Raw genomic sequence first — 21422 nt, 5'->3', positions numbered from 1 at the left:
TCTACAAATAAGCACAAAAAATGATCATTATCAATATGTTTCATATCAACATAAGGAATTTCCACAACAATGATAGGCCAAATAATACGGCATTAACAATTTTAAGTCAATTAACAATGACAAAAGTCAATATCATTGAAAATTTGGAAAGAAAACCAACAAACTCACTTCAAAAAATGCAAGAATACTAAAAAGAAAGGAAAATAAAAAATAAAAATAATTTTTGATTGTGCGTTTTGTTCATCTCAATGGTCTTTCTATTGTCACCTTAACTTTGAAAGTTTCTGACAAAAACAATTGATGTCTTCTCAAAATGATGAAAACTAAAACTTGGTTGAAATATATATATATATATATATGGAGAACAATTAGTATTGCGCTTAATTTTTTGCCATAGATGACGGGTGATTGTATTTAGAATGTGCATTGATATATATAACATTGTAAAACTTGAATAAATAATCACTGTATGAGTGAGAGAGAGAGATAAGGTTGTGAAAAACTAAAATTTTGGAAGAGGAAACACTATTACTGTAGATAAATGAAGAGACATTAAAAAAAAATGAATTATTCAATTTTAACAATTCCTTGAAATTAGAAAGAAGAAAATGAAAAGTTGAAATCAATTTGGGTAGCTGAGTAGTCAAATATTTGTATCTAATGAATAGTAATGTTTGTCCATGATCTGTATTTAATTATTTTATATAAAAAAATTTAAAAAAATCATAAAGGGAAAAATGATTTAAAAAGAAAAAGAAAAATAGTATGATATAACTAATGAGGTAGCGTAACAAGAACATAATAACATTAAATACTACGTATCAGCTTTTAGATATATAGAGATATAGATGGGTCATCAGTCATCACGCTCAAACTATTGTATAACATCTTCATTTGCACGCCCAAGGACAAACTATCGACCGTCTAGATTAAGGGTAGAGCTACATTGTTTCTGCTTTTAAACAAGTAAAATAATAACTCACTTGGCCATTCCACTGAATTTTACATCCTCAAGAATAAAACAAAATGATACCTATGCAGGTATTAAAGAATTGGCCAAATTCGGCCCATCTTTGATATATAAATAAAAACTGTTTCTTTCTTGTATAAAAGAACAGTATGGTCAAATCTAAGCTAATGTTAAGATAGATTGCTAATGACTAGAGTTTTTGTCGATCAAGTCAGCACCACTAACATATTTCGCAACAAATGATATTAACCGAAATGGAGCGCCAATCAGGGGAGCATCTGAAAACTCTACGACAGTGTTTTCATCATTATTAGCAGCCTGTATCCCTAAATCCCGAATTTCATTCTCATCCAATGAAATTTGCACAATTTCTCCAGGCTCTTCAGATGCGAAGGAGCTGAGAATTAATGGAGCTTGCTCAACATCCACATTATCAGTATCACCGCCAATAGTCTCAACCTGAATCGGAACAATTTCACCTGACTCCAACTTTTTGCCTTTTACAGACAAATTCTCATTGGACTCCAACAAGAAATCATCGAATCTGGCAGTTTCAGCAATTTCAACCATCTGATCAGACACAGTGGCTGAAGGAAGACCAGCTGTTGGACTTCGTCGATCAAGCTCAACATACAACTCATTCACCTGAGAAGAAGAAATAGAAATAAAATTATACCCAATCACAATGGAGTCTAACGATCACTCGTAGAATGTTAAAAGAGTAAAAATGTTTTCACCAAAATAAAGCTTTAACCTGATGTCAATCAGTCTAATTCTATCCAACAATAAATAATGGGGTAGCTGCATAGCATAACTATATCCAAACCAAAATCACCAATCAATTAAGTGATTAACGTTACACGTTAAGACCATATAATATATTTTATGAAAAGCAGTACACTACAGCAACCACAGATGGGCTTGTTTATTACCTTCTCAACAAGTTCTGCATTTTCTGTGATAAGTTTATCAACCAGTGCACATGCTGCTTCCATCTGAGAGTTCAAGTCCTTGTTTTCAGAAGCGATCTAAAACAATGCAGAAAGCAGTTATTCTTCCTTTTTTGTAAGGAGTACTTTGCAAAAATGTTGGAAGGCTAAAAATAAAAAACAAAGACGGAAGACCTATTATTTTATTTTATAAGTAATGAAAAATTTATTGAAAACAAAACAGACCCAAGTACACTAGAAATGTAATAAGGGAACAAAACAATCAAGCCCAAATTACAAAGATCCAGCAAGTCAGAAATTGAAGAACGTGAAAATGTTTGTTAAGCTAAAACTCCACTCTGAGTAAAAGTATGAAAGAAGAACGATTTAATCTCGAGAATAAAACATTCACATCCCTCAAAGCTTCTAGCATTCCATTCCCTCCAAATACACCACTATGCAATGTGGCAAAAACCTCCACAAACCTGGCATTTATTAGTTTTTGTGTGATTTACATGTGTTTTTTTATTTATTTAAGGCCATTGGATTTTTTAAATATCATGAGTCTTACATCTGAATTAAAATGGGAGGAAATTGGAAATTTATATTGAGAGAGGATCCTTTCCCAAATATGACAACCTAATGAGTACAAGAACCAAACCTTTTTGAGTTCATCTGATGTGCTGGTAGAGGACATACTGCTCTCAAGATTTTGGATTTGTGATTGCAGACCAGATATGATTTCCATCAGTCTTTGATTTTCTTGCAGGAGATTGTTCCTGAATTCTTCTACCTTCATTACCTGTCAAGCTTTGTTTTTAATTTCCCTATCAGAACAAATGCAGAGCTATGCTGTGGAATGGTCATGACCATAGGATAGAATGCACATGGAGTAAGAAACAAATGCTTTGTTTTTAATTTCCCTCTCACCAGTGGAATAAGTTAAAAAATTATCGATGTGGAAGCCACAATTAAACAAATTCTGTTGATAAATTAAGGCAATTTCACGACAAAATATGAGAAGCCTTTCTGTTTAATGTCACCACCTTTATGCTGATTGGAAGTTTGGAACCCAAAACAACAGAAACAGGCTGACTTGGTTCTCTTCTTTTTGGGTGGTCTGCCTGACTAGGTCAAAATTTGACTTTACTAGGCTCTTAAGATATAAGCAAATCAGCAGACAATTAACTTATACAAGTTCTCCTACCCACTCAAGAAAAATAGGTGACCATATTCACACATGCCCTCAGATTCAATAAGCCAATTAAATTGAGAAATTCATGAAGATAAATTAGAACAACAAAGCTATGTACCTGTGCCTGTAGTTTAGTGACATCACCATTCAGATTTGCAATCATTTCTTTGCTTGAATTCTGAAAAGGAAACGCATCACTGCCTTTAGAAAGTTGCAAACAAACCAAATATGCACAAAGACAAGGCATTGGAAAACATATTTTTGATAAAACCTTCAAACATAATTTGCACAAGACATAATAAAGATAAGAAGAAATATAGAAAGAAACATATTAAGAAATAAAAACACGAGAAAAAAATTCTCTGTTTTTCCATCAATTCTTCATGAGTTAGTGGAGATTTTGGGCTGTAGGGAGTCTGCTCTTCCGCTGAAATATTTAGGTCTTCTATTGGGTGTTACTTTTAAAGATAAGACAATTTGGAATTCTATTTTGAAGAAGATGGAGCGAAGGCTAGCTGGTTGAAAGAGGTTGTATTTATCCACGGGGGGTAAAGTTACCCTTATTAAGAGTACTCTTTCTAGCTTACCTACATATTTCCTTTCTCTTCTACCTATTCCAGTTAAGGTGGCTAAGAGGATGGAGAAATTACAAAGAAATTTTCTTTGGACTAGTATTGGGGATGGTCGTAAAATTCATTTAGTAAATTGGTCTAAGGTTTGTAGGCCTGTGAAGAATGGAGGGTTAGGCATTCGGTGCTTGAGAAGGTTTAATTTTGCCTTATTAGCGAAATGGTTGTGGCGTTATGGTTTGGAGAATGATGCCCTTTGGAGAAGGGTCACCGGGACAGTGAAGTATGGGATTGAGTAGGGTGGTTGGTGCACAAAATCTGTGTCGAGGGCATATGGTGTTTGTGGAAGTTCATTAGAAGTGGCTAGTTGAATTTTTCCAAGTTCCTTCGGTATGATGTGGGTGATGGTACTCGTGTGAAGTTTTGGGATGATGTGTGGTGCAGGGATTGTCCTTTTAAGGAGGCGTTTCCAAATTTATATAATATTAGTAAGACAAGGGAGGCTTCGGTCTCTGAGGTTATGTGCTACACAAATGGGAGTGTTTCTTGGGACATTCAGTTTCGTCGTTTAGTGAACGATCAAGAGTCACTATCTTTGGATTCGTTTATGGTCATGATCTATTCCACAAAGGTGCGGGGTGTTGGTGTTGACAAACTTTGTTGGAAGCCAGCCTGCAGTCGAGGTTTCAAGGTGAGTGGGTATTATCATTCTCTATACCCTTCTACTGTCATTCCCTTCCCTTGGAAAATGGTGTGGCAATCGAAGGTTCCTCCTCGGGTAGCTTTTTTCTCTTGGACTGCGGCTTTAAGCAAGATTTTAACTATAGATAATCTTTGGAAAAGGCACTTTGTTGTTCTTGAGTGGTGTTTTATGTGCAAAGGGTGTGGGGAATCTATAAATCATCTCCTCATTCACTGTCCTATTGCATATGAGATGTGGAGTATGATCTTCTGCTTGTTTGGTATTTGTTGGGTGATGCCGCAAAGGGTAGTGGATTTGTTGGTCATGCAATTTCAAGTGACATCATAATATAGTTATTTGGAGGATGGTGCCGCACTGTTTGATGTGGTGTATTTGGTGGGAATGGAATTCGAGAAGCTTTGAGGATCGCAAATGGTCCATTCTTGAGTTTAAGTCTTTTTTCTTTTTTACTCTTCTCGAATGGTGTTTGGTTTTACCTTCTTTTTCTTGTATTTCCCTTCCTGGGTTGCTTGATCATTGTACTTTGGTTTCTTGATGTTTTTGCCTCTTTCGTACATTTCCTATGTACGGGGCTGTGTTCTTTCAATAAATTTCTTATGTTACTTACCAAAAAAAAAAAGTTTACCCTAAAACATTTAAACTCATTAATTAGTCGAATTATCTGTCAAACAATAATAGGCATTAGTTATTGAAAAAATTGATATCCATACCTAAAGCTTGAATAAAATTTAAAAAGTGATTACCTCGTTTGAAATCCAAAACTCTTTTTCTCTCTCCAAGTGTTTGACTTTTTCCTCTAAACTTGCCTGTGGAACATTGTACAAGTAAATTCATCATTGAACCCCAATGCTCTTGGACATACATTACAAACATACACATGCATACATAAACAAAAACCCAAAGAAGTGGTATACAGTCAACCAATAAGGGGGAAAAGATATTATTAGGCCAGAAGAAAGTCATAAGTGTAAAATAAGTACCCCTTTCGAGCTCAAACTTGCTCTCTCATCTAGTAACTGACTGATTTTCTCCTCCAACCCTGCCTGCATGTAGCATAGCATTCAATTACTTTGAATTGGATAGCTGATCAGAAACAAATCATTATACCAGAACAAAGTCATAAAGTATAAATAAGTACCCCTTTCGAACTCAAATTTTCTTTCTCATTTAGTAACTGGTTGATTTTCTCCTCCAACCCCGCCTGCATGTAGCATAACATTCGATTACTTTGAATTTGAATGTTGATCAGAAAAAATTTATTAGACCAGAAAAAAGTCATGAAGTATGATAGAAGTACCCCTTTTGAACTCAAATTTGCTTTCTCGTCTAGTAACTGGTTGATTTTCTCCTCCCACCCTGCCTGCATGCAGCATAACATTCGATTACTTTGAATTGGAAAGTTGATCAGAAACAATTTGTTTTGAATAAAAATAAAAGAAAGTATAAATGCAATGCTGATGGGGAGTGAATTGGAGGCAGACATATGTGCTCTTAAGTCAATAATTGACGAACTTCACACTAACTCTATCATTCAACTCACCTCTTTATTAAGCAAAGAATTTTTTTCATTCTGTAGTTGTACAATTATCATTTCTTGACCAGCCTGTAAATTATCAAGTTAGATAAACCAGCTTGTAAACAAGTATAGAATAAATATACAGTCACAAGGTGAAAGGTGAAATAAAGACTTAAAAAATTTTGATAAGTAAAAGACTTAAAATTTTTTTTTGATAGGTAAGGTGAAAAAAGACTTAAAATTATAATACCTCTTTCTGTATGTATGAATTATTATCATATTGTAATTGTTTGATTGTCTCTTCTAAGCTAGCCTGTGAAAGAATGTGGAATTTCAATAGAAATTTAGAAGCACATCTACATAAACTTCCCAAAATATTTAATATTCCAATTTCTTGAGTAAATTTAAATGATATTACCTCTTTTTTTATGAGCGATTTGTTTTCATTTTGTAATTCTTTGACAGTCTCTTGCAAGGAAACCTGTAAAAAGAGATACAATTTTGATAATGAAATGCAAGAAAAAGAAGCAGAATTCACCAGTCTTTCTTGATTAAAAATTTAAATTGCAAATGCAATACCTCTTTCTTTATATGCAAATCATTTTCACTTTGTAATTGCTTAATTCTCTCTTCCAAAGTAGCCTGTAGCAAAGACAATCAACTTGTACGTCGCAATATAATATCAAATCAAATTCCAAGAAATTACATAACATAATTTGGCATATCTGCCCTCACCTCCCTTCGGAGCCTCTGTTGTTTCTCAGCTTCCACTGAAACGGACTGCATACCAACATTTAAGAAAAAATGCTAAGCTGTAAGCCATGAAAAGATAGTAGAAGCAAAGCAAGAAAACACGAAGGATTGTGAATACATGGATAATCGCAAAATGAGTAACACACATTGTCTCTGCCTTCTTTGATATCAGTCAGCGTACACAGCAGAAGGTGCATATTAGAAACCAAATTATAAGAGACATATTAATTTGGATGATGAATAATTGAATTAACCTCAATTATGCTATACTCTGTGGTAAGTTACATAATTGTCACAATAAACAACTTCACATTTTATTTATTTATTATAACATATGAAAAAATTCCAAAGAAAAGCCCTTTCGACTCGCCTCCACCCACCTGCGATAACCAGTTGTCAGGTAATCCAGGAGCATTACCCCTGACGGGCTAACATGATATTTCACTTTGACAATTAACATGCATTTTCAGTACCAATACCAACGATAAAAATTTCAGCCGCGCCTTCTTTGCTCCTAGAATACCAATTCCGCTTTACATTCCTCATAACTAAATTCTTCATTCTCATTCACTTGCTTCTTAGTTCTTACTTTTTACTGCACTTAACGCCATTTGACAGAGCGTCCAGTTCGGTGCTATATTTGTTGTTTGTAAACAAGTGATAAAATCATATACTACGAATCTAAAATCGCCGAAAACATATCATTCAATTTGAGAAACTTGCTTAAATTTCTGAGATTGATAAAGTTTCTTTCAATCAACCAAAAGTGCATAGCATAAAAACCTGATTGCAATCATTCACATACGTATATACACATATGCATATACGATACAAGAGCAAGAAAACCTAATGAAAAAAAAAATCAAACTTACTGTGCCATTGTGCAAATGTCCGTTGAGATCAACGTTCAAATTTTGCACATCACTGCCATCGTGAGCATCAGAAACTTGAACATGACCATCAACATGATCATCTTGCCCATTGCTCCCATGATTATCATCCAAACACGAAGCTGGTTCTCCAGAATCGAGATCGCCAGCTCCTCCCGCACCTTCCGTAGCTTTGCTCTGCTTGTTCTTCTTCTTCTTGTTCCTCTTCTTCTTCTTATCGTCCTCCATTTTCTCTCAAATTCTCAAAACTCAAAAATCTGTGCGAGAATAACGCAATGTATAGCTCCGTGAAACCCTAGCCCTATAAATCGAAATCAAAGCGAAACGAAACGAAACGAAACGATTCAGAAACGTACTGCGCAGATTCAATCCGGTGCGTTTTGAGCTGATTAGAACAACCTTCAAAAAAAAAAAGTGACTGTTATAAATTTGGATTTGGTAACGATCTATTTGCAAATTGCAGTGAGATTTTTATTACTTTGGAAATTTCTGATTGTCTTCTTCAGAGCTTTTCAGCGTGCTCGCACGTTTTTTGCGTTTATTGCAAATTTTGTGATTATGCAGATCGGACGGCTGTGATTGGTTTGTTGTAATTTTGTTTAATGGTCCGTAAAGTAGGGGATTGCTTCATTTCGAAGATGATGACTTGTTTAACGGTGATTGGGTATTCGAGTCACGAGCGTGTTTCGATCGATACCTGTTGCGGAAGAAATACGCTACAACTTTCAAGAATGGGAAAGAGGTGCATCTGCACGCGGGAGCCACGTGATCACCGACACAGCTCCGTCGAAGGAGGACATCATTCTTTACTCTTTTTTTTTTCTTTCATTTTTTTTTGATGGGGGCAATCTTTACTCTTTGGACAACACCACCGAGCCTACGGCTACACACCAAATTATGGTTCATGAACCATCAAATTAATAAGTGTCCATGGACCATAGTCTATTAAAAAAAAATTATGCGTTCTTTTTTTTTTTTTTTTTTTTTTTAGTAAAATATCATTTTAGTCCCTAAACTTTATTAAACGTTTGTTTTTCATCCTTAAACTTTAAGAAGTTTAATTTTTTTGTCCCTAAACTATTGAAAAGTTTATCTTTCATCCCTAAACTATTGAAAATGTTTTATTTATGTTATTAAACTTTACCAAAAATTTGTTTTTCATTCCTAAACTTTTTTTTAAATTATTTTTCATCCCTATTTTTGTCTCTAAACTATTGAAAAATCTTTTTACAAGCTCTAGACATGAAAAAAAAATAACTTTTTAAAGTTTAAGGACAAAAAACAAATTTTTGGTAAAATTTAGGGACCAATAATATATTACCTTTTTTTTTCCTTTCCCTTCATAATTCAACAAGGTTTTATGGACATGTTTTAAGCTTTGAATTTTCCTAATTACATTTTTAATGTTATCTTGTTTATTTGGATGCTTCCCTCCATTTTTTTTATTCAGAAAAATTAAAAAAAAAATAGTGTACTTCTCTAATATATTTATGAATATGAATAGGGGTGTCAATTGGTTGGTAAAGCTTTATAGCTTGTTTGGATGGAGAGGGAGTAGAGGGGAGTAGAATAGAGTGAGGGAGAGTAAATTAAATTACCTTATTTTGATGTTTTTAAGAGAGGAAAGGGAGGACTTTGGAGGGGTTTGAAGGAGTTCTAACTACTTCTAACCCCTCATTTTTAATTTCTCCAAATTAGAGAAATTTGGAGGGGGAGTAGAGCATAGAAATGATTGACCAAATGATTACCAAATTTACCCTTACCATATTATCAAAATTACAAACTATGAAAATGCTAATTATTCCTCTCCCTCTTAATTTTAAAAACATTTAAACAAGGTGGAGGATAATCATTCCCCTCTACTCTCTTCCCCCTCCAAACTTTCAAACATAGCATTAGTTTAGTGTCAATCCATCGACCGACTCAATCACGTTGAATTTAAGGAAGCTAAAACTGTTGTCGACCAATATGATGAGCTTCAAAATAATAATTCAATTGGTTAAACCCATGGGTTATAGGTTTAAAGGGAGTGGCAACAACATGAAAAAGTGGAACAACAACACGCAAAGGGAATGAATGGGGAATAAGTGATTGGGCAAAGCCCTTTCAAACGGGTCAAATTTCTTGGATTTCAATGTGGGAAACCTAAAGTTGGACCTTATATGATTGAGTTTGTTGAGTTGTGCTGAAGGTTTGTTCATTTGGTGTTTGTCCACCCTTAAGACCCTAACTACGAAATTGGCCAATTCTCATCAACTAACTTATATTGTTTATTAGGCTTATCAATGATAATCAAACCGATCAAGAGTTCGAATACCATCATGTTTATAAGTGTGTGTTTGGATGAACTTATTTTGTTTATTGTGGAGAAGCACAACTATACCCTTGTTAACAAGATAATGTCTTGAAAAGTTCCATTCTATTTTAAGATGGAAATAAGCTCATCCAAATGAATTAATAGCTACAAGCCTACAATGGTACGCAAGGCAATAGTAGAACATCGTAACAACAAATAGGAGTGAAAGGAGTATATAAGATAATGGAATACCAAAAACCAATTAATATACTAAAACAACAACATTGATCCTCTTCAACTAGCCATAAAAATATTGATCACACATAGAGAGATGGCTATTCATACTTCACTTGTAACCCCCTCATATAGGTTGGTTTTTATTTTATTTTGAGTTTTGACATGGCTATTAAATTGATGAAATTTTTACTGATGTAAACCAATAATTCTCTCTTTTCAAAACAACCTAATAAATAATAATGGCAAATGTGATGCTTGTGTGGGTCCTTTTTTTTGACAAAGTCTAGGCCCAAATTGAAGCAAGGACCCTGGGCCCGGTTGTTGTGGTTTGAAGGGATTGGGCTTGATTCACCGCAGCTAAATGACTGTTTACAAACCAAGTGATGCACAAAGCAGGGATCCTACAAGAAATACATGCTAGCAAGTAAGAATATATTGGAACAGCAAGCAAAAGTAAAAGAAGGCAGCAAATGTAAGAACAGAGGACACAAATAAATGTTAAAGATCCTCAAGTCAATATTAAATATGTCGTTGTCTTTTCTCATTTACAAATTACAAAATGCTCACTAAGACATGTTACAAGGTCCAAATAAACTCAAAAATTACAGACTTAGATGACTATTCAAGCCTCTAAGACTTGCAAAGTTTGAATCTCTTTGAATCCAAGTATGTTCTATAGTGGCTGTCTAGGATACTAGGAAATGTCTCTCTCTCATTTTCTACTTTTCTAAGTTATGGTCAAGTTTTCTTCTATGATTCCGTTATGATCCCACACCCCCCCCCCCTTCGATGTTGGCTGTCTTCCCCTTTTTATGGTGCCATTCCAAGGGCCCCGGGTCCTATTGATTCCCCTCCCTTGCTCCCTTGGGTACTAGAGCTCGTTTATGTGCCTATCACCCAAAAGACTGATTCTTTCCCTATTCTTCATAATTTCCTCTTTTTTGTGCTGTTTCTTTGAAAGCTTATAGCTGACTTTCTATTCCAGGGTGTGCTTAGGGGGCAGTTCTTGATTTCTCGTTTTTTTCCAAGCTTTTCACCCTTTTAGACTCAGCTTCTGGTCGTTTTTTCTTTTTTGTCATTTTTCCCAAATGGGCAGAATCCATTCCTGCTGGGTCGAAGGTTTTCCCTGCTATTTCCCCTTATAACTCCTCATTCTGGGTTCCCTGAGGTACCATCCCTTTGCTCATGAATGGCTATCCTAAACTTTCAACTTTCTTGTTGCATCACTGGTCGCTTGAGAATGACATATCTACCCTTCGTTTCTTTTGCCTTTTTGGTATTCCCCTTGAGCTGTCTTAATCCCGTCTTACACGTCCCGGGGATCTCGAATTTTTGATAGCCTCTGGGATCCCGCCTTAGTTCTTCTCACTGGACTCTCTCCAATTCTCTAGTCTAGGCAGGCTAGGCCTTCTCTCTTCCTTCCCTTTATTTTATGAGTTCTAAGGCCTATTCAATGTGGGTTTTAGTGCCCGTTTGTTTCGGCTTTTTGAGCCCAAAAAGCGCATTTTGAAAAACGCTCAACCAATTTTTGCGTTCTCAAAACTCAAAACGCAACTTTTTTATAAAAGTTGCGTTTTGAGCATTGAGAAAAAACTGAGAACAAACGCGGAAGGATTATGGACCCTCAGGGGTCCATAAATGAAAACGCGCATAGCGCGTTTTGTATATTACCGTTGCAAATCCGAAAATTACCGAAATACCCATCAGTCTCTCACGCCCTCATCTCTCATCTGTGTCTTTTTTCTTCGTCTTCCTCTGCTTCTTCACCGGTCTACCCCCACAATCAACAAAACCCATTTCAACCTTTGATATTCCAAACACAGAATCAACAAAACCAAACCAAAAATAACTCAAAATCAACACAAAAACAACTTAAAATCAACTCAAATCCGGAAAACCCATCCCAAACCCAACTCAAAATCAACCCAAAATCCATAGAAAAAAAAAACCCAAAATCCCAAAATCCTTATCTTCAGCTTCAATCATCTTCATCTTCATCATCATCATCATCATCATCATCATCTTCTTCTCTGGAGTGTGAAAAAAAAAAGAATAAAGGATGAGTTCTGGCGTTGGTGACGATGGTTCCGATGTGTTCCGATTTGAAGTGCTAAGAGGAAAAAAAAAAAAAAGAGAAAGAAAAGGAGAGAACCTTGTCAAGGTTGTCAATCTGGGAGGAGATGAGAGAGAGGACGCGAGGTCTCTTCGCAATGCTTTGGAGGTGACGGAGCTCCTCCAAGTCTAGCGCCACTTCGTCCGCCATTTTCACTTTTGCTTCTCCAACTAAACAAAACCAAAATTATTATTTTTACACTATCAAGTATCAACCGCGAGAGAGAGACAGTCTAGAGAGACCGTTTGAAGTGCTAAGAGGCAAAAAAAAAAAAAAAAAAAAAGAGCTGGGAATGTTCTGGACTGAGAAGATGGTAGAGGAAAGAAGGAAAAAGGAAAAGAAAAGAGTGTGGCTGGTTACGTGGGTGGATGAGAAAAAAAGAGGAGAAAAAAAAAAAGAAAAAAAAAAAAGGAAGTTGAGCCACGTGTGTGGAGAGAAAAAAAAGGGGAGAAAAAAGAAATTATATCATAATATTTTCACAATATTTTTACAATAAATTTTAAGGTAGGCTATTATTAGCTAATATTGGTGAGAAAAAAATAATTTTTTTAGAAAGAGAAAAAAATAATTTTAATAGTATGTTAAAATTAAAATTACTATAAATTTTTATCACAATATTTTTACAATACTTTCACAATAAATCTTAAGTGGTAGATTATTATTAGCTAATATTGGTAAGAAAAAAATAATTTTTTTAGAAAGAGAAAAATTGATTTAAGTATGAAACAAACTCACATAAAAAAAAAAATTTTGAAATAAATTTTCTTATATATACATTGTCCTTTTTGGTCATTTACCCCTCAAAAAGCCACTTTTATAAGCTTTTACCAAACACTCAGCTTTTTCATTATGCACTTTTTAACAGCTTTTACCAAACACTCAGCTTTTTGAAACTCCACTTTTTACATTATGCACTTTTACAAAACTCCACTTTTTACATTATGCATTTTTACAAAACTCCACTTTTTCATTATGCACTTTTTCAAAAAGCTGAACCAAACTCACCCTTAGGCTTATCATCAATTTCCCTTGTGGTAAACTTAATCTTTTCAGATTCACTTTTTCATGGCCCATTGTGTTATTTCTTTGAGCCTTGGTGTTGTGATTTTTGGACCTCAACAATGCTCATAATTGTGTGATTGCTTATAATTGGATTGTATATGGCTATAAGCAAGTCTATGATGATATACTTAATTCTAGTTTAGGTCACTCACTTAAGGATACTTTGACAATTGTAAGTTTTCTTAAAAATTGGTTTTTCTCTCAAACTTTTAGACTATGTAATGTAGCGGATGCCTTTACTAGAACAGCTAAGTTGTTTTCTCCGCTTTTAGTTTAGATGTAGCCTATTCTCCTATACATTGATAATTTTGTTAATGCTAATTTACCAGCTTCTTAATAATACTTCAATGGAATTTGTCTCCCAAAAGAAAAAAAAAAAATCAATAAGCCCCATTTATAAAATTTGTTTTGTTAATAAGTTATTTATTTATTAAGTATTTATTACCATTAAACTCTCACTGACAAAAAGGTTTCATGGTAAACAAAGGGGATAAAAGAAATTAAATACAAGTAATAAATTATCAACAATAATTGGAACGGATAAGAAGGACAACGAGAAAACGGGTGTGTATTTTTATTTATTTATTTTTGGGAACCAATATATAAAGCTAAGCAAAAGAAACAGTTTCACTTCTCTCCCTGATTCCTCATTCCGACACCGATCGAAAAGGGTGGGGTTGAGGAATCCACTAATCTTACCGTTTTTCTTGTGGATCGCCATTTCCCACCTCGCAGGTACATCCTACTGTTTCTTTTCCATGCTTTTTTACACAGGTTTCTACCATTTTCTAGGTTGGACACACCTCAAAAAAAAAAAAACCAAACCAAATCAAATCTTGTTAGATATTGAAAGATATTGTTATTTTAACTCTAGATCTCCAATGTTGTACCATGAAATCAATACCGATTTTGTGTAATAAGGATTATTGTTGTCAAGTGTGTGTTGTGTACTGTTCATTTTGTAGGTCTTTGGCCTGGTAAATATATCTTCAAGCGATTTACCCGGTGAACCATCATGGCGTCGAAGCGTATCTCGAAGGAGCTTAAGGATTTGCAGAAGGATCCTCCAACTTCTTGCAGCGCAGGTATATTTCATCATTGCTCTCATTTTTTTTTTTTTTTACAGATTTTGATAGAGTATCTGGGATTTCTTGTATTTGTATGTTACTAATGGTTTTTGCATTCAAGATTGGAACTTTTTGAATATTGAAATAAAAAAAGATAATAGAAACATCTTGGGCATGACTCAGTACTCATATGCTGCCAGTGGGGGAGTATGGATTTTGTTAGAAGTATATGGTTAAATGATTAAATTTACCATATCCTAATAGCTTAAGCTTTTGGGATAATCAGTAATTTAACATGGTATCAGAGCAGGAGATTCTGAGTTCGATCTTTATCTCCTCCACTCTATATCCCATTTAAATTCCCATGAGTAGAACAATATATACCTGCAAAGTTGTGCACGCAGCCTTGATTGCTTTTAATAAATTATCTAATTGAAGTTTTCTTACAGTTTTCTAGTTATTTAAAATTTGGGTTTATATCAAAAATCCAGAGTTAGAAATTATAAGAGATTGAGGAGAAAAAGGATAGTGATGGGTTGGAGGCATTAGGGATTTAATGATCATGAGAAAATAAGACATAACTTGTGATTTATTTATTTTGAGTTTAAATGTAGGACCTGCTATACTTTGAGTTTCAACTAATGTTAGAAGACTAATTTGCTTTGGACTAAAAAGTGTCATGATATGGGATATGGGACATTGAGTTTCAATTGAAGTGAAAGGCTATATCATCAAGTGTTGTTAGTTTTAATACTAAGGGAATACAAAAAGTTCTAGGGACAAACCCAATTTCACAACCAACTAATGTGTCAAGTTGTGATTGGTGCATAATAAAAATAGTATCATCAGTGAACTCATGTGAAAGTGATATTGTTCTCATCGTAAGTTGATAACTAATGAGGGTGTGAAATTGTGTGTGTTCGTAAGATTGTTGAAGGGAATATTTTTTACTTGTCAAAGGGAGGAAAAATAGCATAAATATCCTACTAGCATGGAGTTTTGGGGGAGGTAGGGGGGGGGGGGGGGGTTTAAACTTGGTCATTGAAGAAATTAATAATGATGAAAACAATTAATAGATCAACTGGGCACCACGCCTCATGACTCAACTAAATGTCAATCCCAATTCTTTTGGGTCAGCTAAAGAATACGTTCTTTTGCCATTCAGTCTTTATCTATATATGGTCATCTTCTCTATTATCTCTGTGGCTACTGTGGCCTTTGATGTTATTTCTGTGTAATGATTATGTCAAATCTGATTGCAGTAAATTGATAAAGATAGGTAAAACTGAAGTTCTTAGACTTATTTAACCAAACTTGTTGACTCTGTTTGTAGTATGTCCGTCTTTATGGTTTCAGGTTAGATTTAACTCCTTGTTTGGTTTTATTGACACTGACGCAATGAAGCTATTATTGTCTGCAAACAGCATGGGGCAAGGGACACTAGATTGATACATAATTAGCGAACCTTAATGTAAATTAATCGCATTTAGAGACTTATTTCTGGTTCAATTAGTGTTTTAGCTAATCAATGCTCCATAATGCATATGTTTGGTGACATTAATTCACTTCATTGGAATTTCTTTATTTTTCAAACCTTTGATTTTACTTGCCCAGAGACTCTTGTCATATAATTCTTCTTAGGCCAATAAAAACCATATATAGGTCTCCACACCTCGCATTCTTGAACATTAATCACATGAGTAATAAACTAATAAAGTAGTTTTCGTTGTGATTCTCCTAGCATAAAATAAAGTTGATTCTCCAATACCATTGGTTTTACTATTATGTTTATGATGTAAGCTCCCTGCTAGGCATGTGTTCAATGATACTAAGTATGTTATTTATCCAAACTTTTGTTGCAATAAACTTGGGATTGTTTGTCTATATTTAACAGGTCCTGTAGCTGAAGACATGTTCCATTGGCAAGCAACCATTATGGGACCCACTGATAGCCCGTACGCGGGAGGTGTTTTTCTAGTTACTATTCATTTCCCCCCTGATTATCCTTTCAAGCCCCCTAAGGTGAACTTTTTGATTGTGCAAATATCATCTTGTGTGATCATGCGTGTGAAAGGCTTGTTTTGTAATGTTGTGCGTATGGTAAGGATAATGGTCTTCTGTTCTTCAGGTTGCATTTAGGACCAAGGTCTTCCACCCAAACATCAATAGCAATGGAAGCATTTGTCTTGATATCCTTAAAGAACAGTGGAGCCCAGCTCTTACAATTTCTAAGGTTTGACTTTGTGCTAAACCTATGTTAATAATCTAGGTTACAGTTAATATCCTTATTCTTTAACCTGGAAATGGCATGCTCACAGGCATACACAAAAACAGCAGAAGGTATAATAGAGAAATGATAAAGAGAATGATTCTAATAGCTTTCCAGAACGCTTTGTGCTAGATAACATTGGTTTTATTTAGTTATTGATTTAAACCCCATTGTTTTCCTACCCGCTTTTATTTATTTATCTTTGGTTGCAAGTATTCATTTTTCAGGCGCTGAATGTTACTCCAAAAAGTGACTATATTTTTATGTAATGTTTTAACATGGAAATTTATGGCTTGGTAGTTTCTATTTCAGAATTTTTTGACATTGCCATTCATGTCATGATAAGAATTTGACATTTTTTTGGGTACCTAATAAAACTTGGGTGCAAATCAGGTATTGCTCTCTATCTGCTCATTGCTGACTGACCCAAATCCTGATGATCCTCTTGTACCGGAGATTGCCCACATGTATAAGACTGACCGGGCCAAGTATGAAGCCACTGCACGCAGCTGGACACAGAAGTATGCAATGGGATGATGGTTATTAAGACAACAAATTTGGATTTTGGTTTGAAGAACGTGTTTAGTCATATTTTCTTGTCTCACCTTGTTGTTTGTTATGTATCTTGGGGATGTTGGGAAGCTAGAAAGAGGGTGGAATTTAAGCATGTTGGTCAGAACAATGTTGTGAAATTGTATAACCAAAAGTGTAAACAGGTTATGCACTCTGTCTGAAGCTGTTTGTTCTGGCAATGTAGAATAGTCAGTATTGCGAACTGTTTTGAAGTTTCAAGTTTCAAGAAAATGAAGGAAATCAGTGTTGTTTTCAGACTCTCACCACTGGTTTCTTTATTAAATAATTGAAATATGTATGCTGGGTAATTGGTTTGACAATGTGCTTTTGGAATATTATTAAGCTGGTATCATCTACGTTATATTGATTGTATGCGAAATGATTATATGCTAAATGGATAGGATTTTACAATATTCATAGTGGAGTTACCCTTAAAATTAAAACTATAAATGATCATGATCCTAGTTTTAGAGGTTTAAGTTCAGAGTTTTTGCAATGAAAAATTTATTACAAAACAGTTAACTAGGAATTAGTAAACTACAAATATAAATTGTTTTGACTATGTTATAGCCTATTTCGTAAATTGATAGTCTTTAAAAGTTCAAAAATTGATAAAGAGGAGTCATTTCTTTTTTGATAAAAGAGTTTTTAAAAGTTAAATAGTCTTTTATTATTGATTTGAAAGAATGTATTAAAAAGATAAAAAATTGTATACAAAATTAAAAAATCATAATAATACAAACGGAAAAAGAAGGCGCACTGTAAATTCCAATAATTTTGTTTGAAGGTGTTGTAAACACAAATTTTTCTCAATTGCAGAAAATCAAACAATTGAAAGAAATATGGTTTGCAAATATAAATTTGTATTGATAAATAATGAGTACAATCTCTATTTCAATTTTTTTACAAAAGAATGCCCTCTGATTCTATCTTCTTTGAACTTGACTCAAACAAGAATCTTCTTGACTTTAATTGGAAGATGGATTGATCGGTCTTTACAATAAATCTCTAGCTTCAAGCTTATTAGAGATTTATTGTCTTTCAAGTTCTTCAAGCCCTTCGAATGTTCTTCAAGTTCTTCGAATGTTCTTTAAAGTTTCTTGAGATGGAATTTCTCCAGAACTTGGGCCTCTTGAAACTTGGTGGTCAAAATGAGAGGAGATGTCCTCTATTTAGTGATTTCAGAGGATAAGCTCCACTTTGAATTGACATGCTTGAAAGTATGTAGTAGACTTTTATTGGTCCAAATTCTTTTTAGAGATTGATAGAGGAGCAGAAAATTAGTCTAACTCCGGTTCGTCCAAAGGTGTCGTCCAGAGCCAATTGAGCAAGTTCGACCAAGTATCACCCCAGAAGAAGTAAAAGTGTTCATGGACAATAATACTACTCTTGATCAGTGAAGTCTCCCATGGACGATAAAGTCGTCCATGGTGAAGGTTGTCCATGGACGACCTTCAAATGTCCATGAACGACCAAACAGTCCTCCACCAAACGGACGAATACGCAACACTTAGAACTTTCGACTCTCTGTAGCGGTTACTAAACCCGCAACTATTTCAATGAATCCATCAAATAAGTTAACTTCCGTTAGCGGTTACAATTTTAGTAGCCGTTGAGGAAGTTAACTCCGGACTCGTTGGCTTCCACAAATCTTGGGGAGGTTATTGGACAAATAACCGTCCCCAGGATTTCTATATAAAGGACCGGTCTGAACCCGACAGAGGTAAGAACTTTTCTGAGATACTACTCCCAAATACTTGGAACTCTCTTCTCTGCGAGGCTAACTTTTCCATCGGAGGGGGTTTGGCCGGTATTCTCCGGTCTCCTCTTTGACTGTGTTTGTTTCTTGTAGGCCTTCAACCACTTCAGTAGCCCACCGAAGCCAGATCATCCACCTTACTGATTCAGAGCGATATCAGTTGGCGCCGTCTGTGGGAAGAGATTGTTTTGCAACTTTCTTTTCCGCGACAAAGGGTTAGGATGGTCAGGACCAGGTCGAGGGCTACTAGCCCAGGCCGTCAGGGAAGCAGAGGCGCTTCAAGTGATCCCCAGCGTGATCGTCAATCCGCACTGTTCATGCAGACATCGTCTATTCAACATGTGCAATCTATGGCGGCTGCAATGGCGGAATTGACTCGCCAAAACCAAGAGTTAAGAATGGAGATCAATCAGAGAAGACAGACACGTGAGGAACGTGAAGGAGGAGGACAAACACAAGGTCATGGCGACAGAGAAAATCCTGAGATTGGAAGTCAGTTAAGAGGCATCACTTCACGGACGGTACCACACTTGAAAGAAGAAATGGACCAAATGAAGAAAGTCATGGAGGAAATGAAAGAGAACATGAGGAGGACGATTCCTATAGAAGATTTGGTCCACAGAACTGACTCTCCCTTTACGGCCTCCATCAACGGTCATCCTCTACCATCAAAATTCAAACTGCCTTCCCTGGATTCGTACGATGGAACGCGTGACCCATTTGACCACATTGCTACTTTCAAGACAACTATGCACCTTCAAGGGGTCCTTGATGAAATCATGTGTAGAGCCTTCCCTACCACCCTTAAAGGCCCGGCGCGAGTTTGGTTCAGCAAAATACCTCTAAGTTCTGTAGGTTCTTTCGAAGAGTTAAGCAAATTGTTTGTTAACAACTTCATCGGGGGACAAAGACACAAGTGTTCTTCGTCCAGCTAGCTGACCATAGAGCAAGGGGAGAACGAAAGCCTGCGGTCATTCATCACTCACTTCAACAGAGAAGCCCTTAGTGTGGATGAGGTAGACGACAAGCTTCTGTTGGCGGCCATCCACAACGAGATTAATTCTGATTTATTTATCCACAAGCTATATGAGAAGGAGCCTCAAACTATGGCTGAGCTCGTCCATTCGGCTCAGAACTTCATGAATGCAGAAGATGCGATCATAGCTAAGAAGAGGAAAAGAGCTGAAAGGATGGAAGCGCACCCAGCACGCCACTTAGAACAAGGCCCTCGTCCAAAGAAGGGACAAACGGAAGATAAGAAGGAACGAGATAACAGGAAGACGGGTCCTTTGGGAAGAAGCCAGAACTATACGCCCCTGAACGCTCCACTTGATCAGGTGCTCATGCAAATCAAAGATGACCCTTCCCTAAAATGGCCAGAGAAGATGAAGGGAGATCCCAATAAGCGCAATAAGAGTAAATATTGTCGCTTCCACAGGGACCATGGGCATGACACGGATGAATGTTATGACCTGAAACAGCAGATTGAGAATCTTATTAGACAAGGAAAGCTGAGGCACTTCGTTGGAAGGGATCATAGAGATGAGAAGTTGAAAGGAAAAATGGAGGAATCGTCCCGGCCCCCACTAGGAGAGATAAGGATTATCATTGGAGGAAGCTCGATGGGGCAATCTTCCAAGTCGAAGAAGACGTATCTCAAAGTGGTGCAAAACGTCCAGCTCTCTGGACGATCACCAAGGACGAGACAAATGGACGAGCCGACCATCTCCTTCACCAACGAAGATGTTGAGAGGATCCACCACCCGCATGACGATGCGATTGTCATTACTCTGCTTATTGCAGATTACACAACCAGAAGAGTGTTAGTTGACAATGGAAGCTCAGCAGACATATTGTACTACCCAGCCTTCCAACAGATGAGTTTTGGGCGAGATCAACTTCGTCCAGTTTGCTCACCATTGGTAGGGTTCGGAGGAATGAAGGTGCAGCCCGTAGGCACCATTACATTACCAATAGTGGTAGGGTCATACCCGTAGCAGATATCTAGGGAAGTCAAATTCCTTGTGGTGGACTGTTCGTCTTCATACAATGCCATTATTGGAAGACCAACTTTGAACAGTTGGAAGGCGATAACATCTACCTACCATTTATTAGTCAAATTCCCTACGGAGTACGGGATAGGGCAAGCACAAGGAGATCAGTTGGCAGCTAGAGAATGCTATTTAGCCATGATGGCTCTGGACGAACAGGTGCAGACAATGAGCATTGAGGAAAGAAGGGTTGTTGCAGAGCCTACAGAAGTATTGGAAAATGTCCTTTTGTAAGAAGATGATCCCGAGAAATTCACCAAAATTGGAACAGGTATGAAGGAGAAGGCAAGAAAAGACCTCATCCAGTTCCTGAGAAAAAGTATCGATGTTTTCGCATGGAGCCATGACGACATGCCGGGAATCGACCCAAGTGTAATAACTCATCGATTGAATGTGTACCCCTTTTTTAAGCCTGTTCGTCAGAAGAAGAGGGTGTTTGCCCCTGAGCGAGATAAGGCAATCAAGGAAAA

At 36.1% G+C, this 21422-nt stretch overlaps 3 protein-coding genes and 1 long non-coding RNA gene across 9 annotated transcripts; 2 read left to right on the top strand and 2 right to left on the bottom strand.

Annotated features, from left to right (window-relative positions):
• Positions 1-1042: 1042 nt before the first annotated feature.
• On the bottom strand, positions 1043-8303 carry LOC126692585 (uncharacterized). 5 transcript variants are annotated; one of them, XM_050388244.1, is made up of 16 exons: positions 8004-8298; positions 7882-7924; positions 7508-7782; positions 6618-6662; positions 6462-6524; positions 6301-6363; positions 6133-6195; positions 5907-5969; positions 5664-5726; positions 5505-5567; positions 5347-5409; positions 5110-5172; positions 3213-3272; positions 2561-2701; positions 1903-1998; positions 1043-1615 (listed from the first exon to the last, which is right to left on the bottom strand). In XM_050388244.1, the coding sequence occupies exons 3-16, from the start codon at positions 7751-7753 to the stop codon at positions 1154-1156; spliced, it is 1554 nt and encodes a 517-aa protein (XP_050244201.1). In that variant the 5' UTR covers positions 7754-7782; positions 7882-7924; positions 8004-8298; the 3' UTR covers positions 1043-1153. The 5 variants fall into 5 exon arrangements, with proteins under 5 accessions (XP_050244201.1, XP_050244204.1, XP_050244203.1 ...); XM_050388247.1 differs by lacking the exon at positions 6462-6524 and having other exon boundaries at positions 8004-8302; XM_050388246.1 differs by lacking the exon at positions 6133-6195 and having other exon boundaries at positions 8004-8300.
• Positions 8304-11663: 3360 nt separating this feature from the next.
• On the bottom strand, positions 11664-12550 carry LOC126692584 (uncharacterized). Its single transcript, XR_007645051.1, has 2 exons — positions 12211-12550; positions 11664-12088 (listed from the first exon to the last, which is right to left on the bottom strand). It is a non-coding gene; the product is annotated as an uncharacterized LOC126692584 (long non-coding RNA).
• A 1250-nt stretch (positions 12551-13800) lies between these two features.
• On the top strand, positions 13801-17462 carry LOC126692583 (ubiquitin-conjugating enzyme E2-17 kDa-like). Of its 2 annotated transcripts, XM_050388242.1 has the most exons (5): positions 13801-13968; positions 14199-14318; positions 16195-16322; positions 16429-16533; positions 16963-17462. In XM_050388242.1, the coding sequence occupies exons 2-5, from the start codon at positions 14249-14251 to the stop codon at positions 17104-17106; spliced, it is 447 nt and encodes a 148-aa protein (XP_050244199.1). In that variant the 5' UTR covers positions 13801-13968; positions 14199-14248; the 3' UTR covers positions 17107-17462. The 2 variants fall into 2 exon arrangements, with proteins under 2 accessions (XP_050244199.1, XP_050244200.1); XM_050388243.1 differs by lacking the exon at positions 13801-13968 and having other exon boundaries at positions 14171-14318.
• A 1789-nt stretch (positions 17463-19251) lies between these two features.
• On the top strand, positions 19252-20898 carry LOC126691103 (uncharacterized). Its single transcript, XM_050386179.1, has 2 exons — positions 19252-19422; positions 19837-20898. The coding sequence occupies exons 1-2, from the start codon at positions 19252-19254 to the stop codon at positions 20896-20898; spliced, it is 1233 nt and encodes a 410-aa protein (XP_050242136.1).
• Positions 20899-21422: the final 524 nt, after the last annotated feature.

The sequence above is a fragment of the Quercus robur genome, chromosome 7 (genome assembly GCF_932294415.1).
Source record: "Quercus robur chromosome 7, dhQueRobu3.1, whole genome shotgun sequence".
NCBI lineage: Eukaryota > Viridiplantae > Streptophyta > Magnoliopsida > Fagales > Fagaceae > Quercus > Quercus robur.
Note: the sequence above shows the minus strand (reverse complement) of the source record. Positions and strands in the feature narration are given on the sequence as shown.

Excerpts from the sequence above, each read along its gene's own strand:
- LOC126692583 (XM_050388242.1), top strand. The coding sequence starts at position 14,249 with ATGGCGTCGAAGCGTATCTCGAAGGAGCTTAAGGATTTGCAGAAGGAT. Across the intron at positions 14,319-16,194 it reads TCCAACTTCTTGCAGCGCAG|GTCCTGTAGCTGAAGACATG; the intron begins GTATATTTCATC and ends TATATTTAACAG. Across the intron at positions 16,323-16,428 it reads ATCCTTTCAAGCCCCCTAAG|GTTGCATTTAGGACCAAGGT; the intron begins GTGAACTTTTTG and ends TCTGTTCTTCAG.
- LOC126691103 (XM_050386179.1), top strand. The coding sequence starts at position 19,252 with ATGGCGGCTGCAATGGCGGAATTGACTCGCCAAAACCAAGAGTTAAGA. Across the intron at positions 19,423-19,836 it reads GAGGCATCACTTCACGGACG|CTGACCATAGAGCAAGGGGA; the intron begins GTACCACACTTG and ends TCGTCCAGCTAG.
- LOC126692585 (XM_050388244.1), bottom strand. The coding sequence starts at position 7,753 with ATGGAGGACGATAAGAAGAAGAAGAGGAACAAGAAGAAGAAGAACAAG. Across the intron at positions 6,663-7,507 it reads GACATTTGCACAATGGCACA|TCCGTTTCAGTGGAAGCTGA; the intron begins GTAAGTTTGATT and ends GTTGGTATGCAG. Across the intron at positions 5,410-5,504 it reads AAAATTTGAGTTCGAAAGGG|GCAGGGTTGGAGGAGAAAAT; the intron begins GTACTTATTTAT and ends TGCTACATGCAG.